This window comes from Aplysia californica, unplaced genomic scaffold (genome assembly GCF_000002075.1).
Source record: "Aplysia californica isolate F4 #8 unplaced genomic scaffold, AplCal3.0 scaffold00196, whole genome shotgun sequence".
Taxonomy (NCBI): Eukaryota; Metazoa; Mollusca; class Gastropoda; order Aplysiida; family Aplysiidae; genus Aplysia; species Aplysia californica.
In genome coordinates, this window is record NW_004797466.1 from 53902 (window position 1) to 65617 (window position 11716).

At 38.2% G+C, this 11716-nt stretch overlaps 1 protein-coding gene across 1 annotated transcript in view; it reads left to right on the top strand.

Annotated features, from left to right (window-relative positions):
* The window catches only part of LOC101847112 (cholinesterase), a 98344-nt gene that overhangs the window by 9281 nt on the left and 77347 nt on the right, over nt 1-11716 (top strand). The window contains exons 2-4 of the mRNA XM_035969926.1: nt 4845-4970; nt 6719-6737; nt 7282-7353. Coding sequence (XP_035825819.1) covers nt 4845-4970; nt 6719-6737; nt 7282-7353 — 217 coding nt within the window. The remainder of the gene's footprint in view (nt 1-4844; nt 4971-6718; nt 6738-7281; nt 7354-11716) is intronic.

The window sequence follows — 11716 nt, forward strand, 5'->3', positions numbered from 1 at the left end:
TCTCTCTCCGCTCTCCTTTTTACACACCTTTCTAAATTTAAATCTTTACACCCCCATCGACACAATGTATTCAATTAATTTAGGAGGCCGGCCTCGATCCTCCCTGTCAGGGTCAACCCGGGCTGAAAGGGATTCAATTTCCCAACAGAAAGAACGAGATGATAAAAATTATCCGCTCACGAGAATTAAACCCAATTCTTCTGCACGACAAAGCACCTACCCGCTACACTACAAACATAGTTTTCTGTAACCCTGACAAGTTGGCTGCGCCCAGAAGAATTTTAAAAAATGAACAGCAGTGTGTTTTTTGTAATTGATTCACGCCCTACTAGATATATGTGCATCTTTGTCAGGGCAGCTAGTTTTAATTAACGCATACAGCCTCTTGCTTGTAATTTTTACTTGTCACAATATGTAAAATAAAGTTTCGATGAAAATGCTTGAGAGGAGTATTTAACCTAATCAAAAGTCTTTATCAAGTGTCAGATTTACCTTCTTTTTTTCCTTTCTTTTTTTGTCTTTATTTTCTTCCGATCGTTTGTAATAACAGAATGGTGTCTAGGTTTTTAAAAAAATTCTAGGGATTTTTTTTTTCTTCAAATTTTAGTTGCGAGTTTCTTGAATGACGTCAACGACTGAGGGACGAACGGGGTGTGTCGTTTCCAGATCGAGTATCCTCTTGTGGGAGTCTGGAGAACAATGAAAACCTTTGTACCTGAGTAGTGTCACCTTGCAGATCACTGCAACTAGTCTTTGGCCTCGTTGTCTGGAGAACGACTGGGATGACATCATAGAATTTCGGTGTCATCAGACACAAAGCTGGGGACGGTCTTGACGCCGGGGAGAGAGGGGAATCCTTGTGTCATGTGTAGTAAGAAGTTCTACAGGGGGAGAAGGAGAAGGGGGCGTGGTTTGGTGTGTCACTTGTGCTGACTCTACACTGTTTTGGATCGGAAAGGGCAGGAATGGATTACGTTAAAAAAATCTCAAGAATTTGGTTGTTGAAATGACTGACAGCGAAGATGTGGTTCAGTGTTTCAGATTAAAACCTCATGCGCACTTGAACACTTTATTTCTTTTGTATTTATTTATTCTTTTTTTTTCGTTCTTTCTTTTTTTCTTTATTTCTTTCTGGATGCATTTTTTTTTTTTACTTATCTCTATTTTGGCTGTTAATTTGGCCTTTACTTCAAAGTCTAATTTCATTTAAAGTTGATGCCCACTAGACAATACATGTTTGATCACATGAGATTGGGTGGGACCAGGTTGAGGCGCTATCCAGTACAAATTACTTCAAATTGACCTTTGCTTTGCTTTTTCAAACTTGACCTGGAAGGCCTTTGGGGCTATTGCATTCTGCCTGCAAGGAAAAGATCTAAATCCATTTTTGTGTTTTGTTGTATTTTCGTTTTGTTGGGTGTTTTTATTATTTTTTTTTTATTAAACTGGATCTGATAGACAAAGAATCTGGAGGGATTAATTAAATTTTGCCACAACGATTATTGTGGCACCTTTATTTATATATATATATATATTTTTTTTTGGGGGGGGGGGATTTGGCGGCTTTCTAATGTATCAAACCATGTATATATAAAAGAGACTTGAAGAACATTTTTGCAAAATGAATTGGGTATTACGGTTGTTAGAACAGGGGTGAAGGGACATAAGTTTTTATGTCAGGTGACATCAGCGACCCCAAAAGACGGAAGTAAAAGCTACGGAAGAAAAGGTGTGTTTTAATATGTTGTGCACCCTGCAGAAATTTGAGAGTTACAGTGACTTTGTATGTACTCGCTGTCCATTGTGACATTTCTATTTTTTTACTCTTTAGTTAGTATAGATTAGAAGGGAAGTCCGGTTCATAAACTCTCCTACTCCTATTGCACAAAATCAACAGTGGGGAGCAAAACTCGTATTGTACAGATTTGGATGATGCATTTGAGTTTATTTAATCTTTTATTCATTTTTTATATTAAAATTCAGGATTCCCCTGATGTTGTGTGTCTTGGGTATGAAAGGAGTTGCAAAGAAAAGGAATAAAGTGGTCAAATGGTCTGTCTGAAATAGTTTACTTCCTTTCCTAGGAAGTCTTTAAAAAATGCTGATCGCCTGATTTTTTTTTTACGTACAAGCCCAGCAGGATGAGTGTGAAAACGCTGTAATTTATGAAGAGTTGTATAAGATAGGTTAGCTAATAGACCATTGCAGTAATCCATACATGAAAGCAGGAAACATTACAAGAGAGTTTTTAATAAGCATTCTTTCGAAAACACAGCACCACAAAACGTTTTTTTCTAAAGATTTTACTGATATGCTTGTCATTTATAATTCATCCGGCTTTACGGACGAATATTATGCTTCGTGTGGTGTTGACAAGTGGCCTTAAACACTGAAAAAATATCTACCTACCTACCTACCTACGTACCTACCTACGACCTACCTACCTACCTACCTACCGTTCTAAAACTTAGGTACATGCGCAATTCTAGGCAATTCGCCAAATAGGGTTGCATACAAATCATTGACATTATATCATCATTCCATTGACAATTTAAAATCAAAATACTCTACCAGATTGTTTACTTTCTTTATCACTCAGATACAGGTGGGTTGTTTTCTTTCCAATACACTTGCGATCACCGTTATTCCAAGCACCTTGCCGCATTCATATCTTTCCTAAAATCAAAGAAGTTTGAAGGCGAGGAAGAAATTGCTTTCGAAAAAAAATCCTGCGCAAAAGACTCTGGCCAAAGCGGACTTGGGTCACAGCGTTTGACCAATGGCTACGTCGGATGAAAAAAGTACGTTAAGATCAACGGTTATTATGTTGAATAGAAAGCGTGCTTCGGTGGTTATAAACAAAATGTCATGCTTGTTAAATAAAAGTTGTTGATTTCACAGAATAACATTGAAACTTACTTCTGGTGGGCTACGCATCTCGTATTTAGCCCCAAATTTTGACTTTAAAAAAGGAGTTCCTTAAAAGGTGTACATCTCCGGAGCTCCGAATGTAACGTCCATCTCTGATAGGACCATGCCAATTGGGAACATTCGTGTAAAGTGCTTTTCTCAAGGACACAATACCAGACCATGCTGAGCATTGAACAGAAAAACCCCCCGCTAACTCACAATTACGAGTCCGAGAGCCTATCCATTAGACTTCAGATGCCACCATAGCGTCCTCCAAACACAACAGAAAATTTGGGAATTGTGTGTGATACGCGATTTTCTCACACCACAGACAGTATCATAAACAAAACGGAAAAATCTCGGGAGAGAGCGGGATAGGGCCTACGTTTTGCAGTTCTTAGACTTGCTAAGATCTGGTGATAACGACCAGAGCGGGTGTCTTCGGCTGAAGTCAAAAGGCAAAAGATTACCCTGATAGGAAACGCGATGATACATGGATCGTATCATGTGATAGTAATCCAATACCAGAACCTCCGTGAAAATCTGTGATTGTTGTTGAACGTGTTACTAAGACATTGTGTTCTTTACACGCTGCTTTTCTTTTGTGGGTTGTTCTTTTCTCCTCTTTTCAAAGGATTTTTTTTCTCTAAGCACATTGCTATTTTGATTTTTGTCTGGTTTCGTTTAGCCATTCTTCAAACTCTTCCACGCTCGAACGCTCGAACGAAAGCACGCACGCGTACATGCAGGAATATCCGAAGCCAGACGGATGAAGTGCAGGTACATTTCTGTTGCTACTGTTGACATGTTATGCTGAATTTTACACAATGAAGGTAATCTGTGTGTGGTTGGATGGATGTCGCTACTGGTAGGTCTTACTTCTTTACTTTCCCTCACTAGATGACCAATATTGTCTCGGTGTTCTTCTCTATACTCAACAAACAATTCAACAAAGGAGATTTTGAAGGCGGGGCAGAGTGCTTACCGCTAGGGCCCGGAACTGAATGAAAAAGAAAGTAACTGGAACATAACTTTCATGTAGCAGATGAAGTTCATAACCTTTTCCGGGCGCTTCTTAATTAGCTGGGTTGAGAAGATAAAACATCCCAGGAGAAAGACCAAAATACAAGACAAAATACCTCTCCCCACACGAGTGTCGATAGCAAGTCTTCCGCGTGCTAAGGCGTACCCCCTAACTACTACACCACATAATACGCTGGTCCACTAGCTCAAACCCAGACAGACAGTGACTGGTTCGCCCAGCCCCTTACATGAACAGCATTGTATTACAATTCAAACTCAGAATAGAACGACTATCCGATAACACAGTGCTAACACACTCACTATTTATTCGCTTAGTTTCCCTAAAGACACGAGACCGATTTCAAACAAACATTTTATGTGACATGTGACATGGAAAAAATGATTGTCAGTGTTAGGGACCTCTGATTATACAGAGCTTTCTTGGGGCAGCACTCGGTTCACAGACACCACTTTCCTCTTCTCCTCAGCCCCCATCATTAAAATACGGAAGTCACTGACCATCCAAATCCCTATCATTAGTCCGCTCCATGCGCTTTTATTGTTACTAATTCTTCTAAACTTTCCGACTACAAGCTGTCTTGTCTGAACAGCTCATTATTGTGAAATCCTATAGCCCTTTGGGATGCCGAGAAGTGCTGGTGTTCCGAAAAACTTTCGCGACAATATTTGAAGGGTTTCGCTTGTTTAATAATTTTAAAAAAAGGAAAGGAAACGGAAATAAAACGGAGCGGGCAAAAACATGTCATTTACCACCAGGCTGACTGATTCTCTCCCCTTGTGTGCTGAGCTGTCTAGCTGAACAAGGGGGACAACCCCGTCCACCGACGACAACTCGCTAAACACAATAATGCGGACTTATCCCCCTTAAACAATGCTGGTTTCGATTTCAGCGTCTGTCCTGAAGACTTTGAGCCAAAGGGCCGCAACTGTGGGGTCGGAGTACAGAAAAGCGCCGCGGGAAGTCTCCGCAAAAAGGATAGCGTAGATCTGCAGCGTGAAGTCAGCTTACCCATCAAGTGAGTCAGCTGATTCAGATAGTTTACTAGTTTACTAATGATATCATCCTATCATTATACCTTAGATCAACTGCTTATCCAGCGTATAGGCTATTATTATATTTAACATGTCAACTATTTACTTAATTTAAGCATTTAACCTACTGAAAAATAATAGATCTATCTATTCGTTTTTTCGTGAAAGATGCACCTATAATGATATTTTTTTAAAAGCTGTATGGTTTTCAAATACTTACTGACCTGCAAGTCAGATTTATACAACAATTTTGAAGACAATGTACATGGCTTTGAGGTTCATGTAGTTTAACGTAAAATACTTGTCAGTGCCATATTATGTAAGCCATGTATGTTTCTGGAGAACGTGTACAACTTGCGAATTGTTTTTCCTTTTTCGTGGTTTCAGATAACTTCAGTTTGCCAGCATTGTGAGTGATTGTAAACAGGTAGTAGCCTAATTTATATAATTTGGGTAATTTCGGAGGCAATCTGTTTCGACTCCTGATTTACAGTGTCAACATGTGTGGGACACAATATCCAAACATAAAACACACTTTCTACTCAGAAATCGAACTTGCATCTTCTACATCACTTACTACATACGACAGTAAAAATAATAACTATAATAACAACGACAATAATAATAATAATAATAATAATAACAGTGCTAGATGCTTTCTTACCAGCGCTAAAATCCTAACATACGTACCCGATTTTTCACTGTCTATGGTCGGGTACCAATGCCTACAGTATAAACAGAAGTTGACACCGGGTACCCGTTTATACTTTTGAGTGAAGAATCTGTAAAACATCTTGTATATAGAAAGTCACAACGACGGGTCAAGTTGCGTCTCGGAACCCCGAACATGCAACCTCACTGTAACGATTTCTGTAGTCTAACCACTAGACTACCGACGCCACACAGCAGGCACATTGACGTTTGTTGTGTGTATGTGTGACCCCCAGTGACCTTTGAAATACGCATGCTTACATTCTGGTGGTCACATTGAGTTCAAATTAAATGCTATCAGCATCTGAAAGACGCCAATGTTGGACTGTAACTAAGAAAAGATAACCCAAACAATTAGAGTGAGACAGATGTAGTCTCATGAGACGCTTGAATCGACATAAAACCTTTGAATATCTTGCTCTCACCAGAAAGGCAGAAGACTAAAAAGCCAGAGGTAGACAGAGATAAACGTACTTAGAGAACGTGAACAAATGATGACTTTTTCAGACCTGGTTCTTGAGAAGAAGAGTTTGGTGCAAGGGCAGCAACTACTGTGTAAGACGAATCTGTAGGTGAAAATTTTGGTACGTACCACATTACGTCATTTTATTTCACGCTGGTTAAAAGAGCAGACGGTCTTGTGTAAAATCCCCAACTTTAACAGACACTGTATCTCACAAAACATTAATAATATAGTAATACATACATCTTATGTCCTTATCTACATAGCGGCAGGCGGATTCGACCTTGTCTGTCTGGGCTAACCTGTATAGTATTGCAAGGTTGTTTACGAGGCACGCAGGACCCGAATTAAGAGCATTGGTCTCCGATATGTTCGATGCAAGTAGGAGGAGAATGCAGCAAACTCCAACAACAAGCAAAAAATGTCCTTTGGGAATTCGAACCTGAGTCATACCAACTCTAGACCCTTAGAGTACCAACTGAGCTAACTGGATGTACAAACGATAATGTATTATGGGTAATTGTGTCAAATTTTCGTCCAGTTGTGAATTATCTACAGTTTGGTGGGAACTGGTCAGGTCAGATTTCCCATTTCGCTCATTTCTGCTCTTCCCGCTTTTTTGTGGAAGGGGGGGGGGGGCGTGCACTACAGACATTCAACAATAGCTAGCCAGGATGTGATCTCATAATCCTCCAAAGTACTATTATCGTGAAGAAGTGGAAGGCATGGATGAACTACATCCGTAGACTGTCCTGCCTCTCTGCCCTTTCGCAGTTGCAGGCAAGGCATGAGCCTCGAACATCTTGTTGAAGAAAATGACTACCCAGCTTTGTCCCCTCTGCATTGTCCAGTTCGTCTTTCCAACTCGACCTGATCCAACAAACCAGATAATAAAATAAATAAAAGAAATACACGTCATTTTTAGGAAAAACTTTCAAGCTTTTATGACCATTGTTTCATGCCATGCTAAGACTTACCTTCTAAATGTGACAAGTTCTGATGACAAGTTCTGATGACAAGTTCTGATGACAAGTTCTGATGACAAGTTCTGATGACAAGTTCTGATGACAAGTTCTGATGACGAGTTCTGATGTAGATGTTTTCCCCTGTCTCTCTTTTAGGTTGTCCCGTCATGTTTACTCATCAGGGACTTATACACTTGGGTGGTGGGTAATGTCACTGTCATCGTGCTGGTAAGCTATTTGTAATTTCAAGACTCTACCTAATTAGCTATTTAAAAAAAAATAAAACGGTTGATTGCACAATTGGGTGGTAACTCTGTATTGTACAACGCTTATAGAGGCTTTTGGGGATCAAGCTCTCTACAAATTTCTGTTATTATTATTATTATTATTATTATTATTATTATTATTATTATTATTATTATTATTATTATTATTATTATTATTATTATTTTTATTATTATTATTATTATTATTAGTATTATTACTATCATCCTCATTTTCATTGTTGTTGTTATCGTTGTTGTTGCTATCATAGTTGTCGTTACTATTATTACAAGTGTTATTAGTATTATTGTTGTTGTTATCATAATATTATGAATGTTATTATTATTATTAATATTATTATTATTATTATTAATATTATTATTATTATTATTATTATTATTATTACTATTATTATTATTATTACTTTTGTCATTCTTTTTCTTTTTATGGTACAAACATCGACGATCCTGGGTCTCTATCCATTCCTTTGCTCGGTTGCTCTAAAAAAAAAAAAAAAGCTACATCATCCTGATCTGTCCCTCTCCCTCATCTGTTTGGGCTCTCCGAATAAGCTGCTGTGGCTTTTTGCCTCCAGTTTTGCCAGTAAGAACCAGATGTTCAAGGCCGTTATGTTTATTCAAAGTGTCCATGGAAAAGGTAAAGTTGATGAATAATTAATTTATGCACGCACTTTCTACGTTCCAGTCGGACAGAACTGTAAAGTAGTAGCAGTGGGTAATCCAGAGCATTCCTATAAAATGTTCAATCTAAACAGCGAAACAAATTGTTAAATATTCTAAATTTTACCCGGAGACAAACAAAAACGCTTTCATACAGAACATCAAAGCCCCCCATTAGCAGCTTCTAAATCCTGCGCGCCTTTCAAATGAAAAGAAAACAAACTGCAAAGAGTGAGATTACTTCCCTTTCAGACACGTCACGTGCGATTGAAAAACTCGGATGAATAAAGATAATGTGCGTATTTCGTCACGGTTTTCCATGTTCGTATATATTCACGGTAAAGGGAAATAGCCGCCGTGGATCATACTTGTAGTTTCTCCAAGTTAGCCCAACAGCAGCTGTGCTTCCTGTCATGTAGAATTGCTCTGAACTCGACTGTACCCGAGAAGTTAAAAAGGAGAAGGTACATTAATGAATAACAGGATGGTTAAATGTGGATGAATGAATGCACCCATTATTAACTAACTAATAGCAGATTGAATTATAAAGCAAGACGCTACAAAGGATGAAAGAACGAACGAGAGGGAAAAAGAAAGAAAAAGAAATGAAGGAAATGGAGGGAGGGAGGAAGAAAGGTACGAAGGGAGAAAAACCAAAAACGAGAGAGAAAGAAAGAAAGACAGATAAAAAGAAAGAAAGAAAGAAAAAGAAAAAAAGAAAAAAGAAAGAAAGAAAATAGATTGAAAGAACTTACTTATTTCATAATATTATGTTGTTAGGTTTTTCATGGGTGCTAATGTGATCTTGGATAGTTGAGATTTTCGGGGTGGGCTATGATAAGCTTACTAAAGAATATCGGGCGAAAGCTTGGGAACCAAAAATTGAAGAAGAACTAAGTGTGTGGTCATTCTTTATGTGGATGTTTTTGTATACTACTATCGACCCTCTCTGTGAAGGCCACCCCAGGCTGAGAGAACTACATATATTGCGAACAACGTCTCAGCAGAAAGACCGAGATATGCGATAAGAATTCTCCACACACGGGAATCGAACTCGGGTCTTCTGCGTGCGACGACAAAGCGCCAAGCCACCACACAACAGACCCTGATGTGGTTATATTACACTACTACGGTACTGCAGTTCAACAGTACAGTGTTGGAAAAGGATGAAACAGACAGCATTGTAAACCGCTCTTCAAAACCAGACTGCTTACCTCTAACTTTGAGTAAAAAATGAAACAAAATAAGTACAAATCTTTCTATCCATTAGCATTGTTGGGTGAATAAAACATTCCGCAGACACTTTTCAGGAGCAAAGCCAAATTGTATTGTAGGTATCAGTTTAGCCCTGTTAATTTTTTTAAAATTCTTTCAGTGGGCGTCGGTGGCCGGGTGGTTAGATAACCGGACACATAATCGCGAGATTGCGGGTTCGAGCGTCAGCTCGGTCCGACGTGTCCTTGGGATAGGCACTTAACACGAATTTCCCGTTTGGCTTTAAACGACAAGGAGAGTTTTTTTCTATAACCAAACAAATAATAACGTACCAAAGAAACCAAACTTCTCCTATAGGAAGGGCAATGCCCACTTTTGGTGTAGATCAAGTTTTCTGGAAACCCTCGAAATCTAGGTAGGCCCCTTGTCCGTAAAAGCGACCTATTGTTTTTTTCAACTCGCACTGTGGCACCTGGTGATATAAGCAAATCTATGAGGAATGACTTAATCATAATATTTTCTAGAATTTTACCATCTGTGATAAAGACATATCTTTGAAGGATGAGTTAATCACATCTTCTGGGATCTTACCATGGTCATAAAAATCATTTTAGAGCTTTGTTTTTTTTGTTCAGAGCTGGTACTCAATTCTTCTAATGTGGAATTCACTTTAACAAAAAGTAATATATCCCAGTAACTTTTCTCTACTTCATGTTATTTGCAGCATGTACACGTATTTTTTTCCCGACGTGGTAACCTATTTATATCTTTGTTGAAAGTTTCCCCCCTCTATTGTCTTTAAAAAGCTATTCGATGTATTCTTACAGTCTTTTTGAAACACCCTTTTTATCCATTAAAATACCCCATCCTTTTGATCTTATGCCGCCTATGTTCCTGCATACTTTTTGCCCACTTACCTCCTGGGTTTTTTGACGCGTGATAGATATCTTTTTTTTTGTTAACAGTGATTATCCATCAGTGTTTCTTTTGCTTCATCATATTATTTTGGCAGGTATTTATTTCTCTATTTGAAGGGATGTATTTTTGCACGTTGTTGACAAACTTTTCTCTTTCAATTTCGTCATTTCCCCCCCCCCCCTCTCATCTCAAGAACTTTGGGGGACCTTTTCTTCTACTGCCTCTTTCACTGATTTTAAAACTTAGAATGTATTACTTACATCAATAGAAAAACAACCTTTCAATTTTTAGTTCGCCTATAAAAGATACATATGAAATGTCGCTTTTCTCTTCTTTTTTTTTTTTTTACAATTCTATACATTACGTATCTTAATTACACTTGACTGGTGCAAAATAGCTTTCATAATCTTCATTGGAAATTACAGAGCAGTGGCTTCCTATTGTCCACTGTCAGTTTGTATAATGTTTTCTCTGCTTTCATTTGTGTCGAAACGAGGTGGAATCGGGCGCTCGTCAATTTTTTGGGTAAATGGAGTTATTTGTACCATTTTAAAGTTTGCTTTTATCTTACATTTGAGGGGAAAAATCCAATAATTACTTTCAACAGAAGTCGAGATATTCGTGACTAAATGAGGTTATTGTCTCCTTGTATCAGAAGCAAAATTAGTGAGAAATTGGCCGCCAAAGTTTGGTGACTTACAAAGCTGTATGTCCTTGGAAACTGTGAATTTACATATATTTTACTGTGCTTTTGATCAACGTTTTAATAAAAATCACTTAGAAATGTGTTTATAAATGAACATAAAAAATGTTGGGAAATAAAAAAGAAAATTGATAAAAATTGCTCAAGGAGTGGAAAAATGCAGGTTTCTTCGATTTCATCAGTTTGACGAGCGCCTGATTTCCTCGCGATGACTCACATTTATGCCATTCATTGTATACCTGCAAGGTAGTATTTGTGGTGCTCATATCGCCCAATTGTTTCATTCTTTGAGTATTTGGGGTATCTATTAAAGCCATCGGGATTCTCCTCAACTCTCCACAAACAATTGACACAAAAATGTGTTTTTAAATTAACATAAAAAGAGTTGGGAAAAAAAAGAAAATTGACAAAAATTGCCCAAGGAGTGGAAAAGTGCCTAGCCTAGAGCTCAAGTTCACTGGTTTTCAAGATCAAAGTTCAAAGGTCAATTTCGTTGACACTCTTTATTGTGGTTAGTGGGTGACAGTGGGTTTATTCACTCTTGGTTTGCGACTGTTTTGCAGGTCACTTCCATATCTTGACGACACTATCCAACCCACCATCCGGGGACATGCTGGGTTGGGTATGGGGACCCACGCCAAGAAACGTTAATTGTACGTGCCTGGACAATAGGACAAAAACCCTCTGTGCTCCTGGTGTTAAAATTGTTGTTGATGCTGTTGTTGTTGTTGTTGTTGTTGTTGTTGTTGTTGTTGTTGTTGTTGTTGTTATTGTTGTTGTTGTTAATGATGATGATGATGATGATGATGAT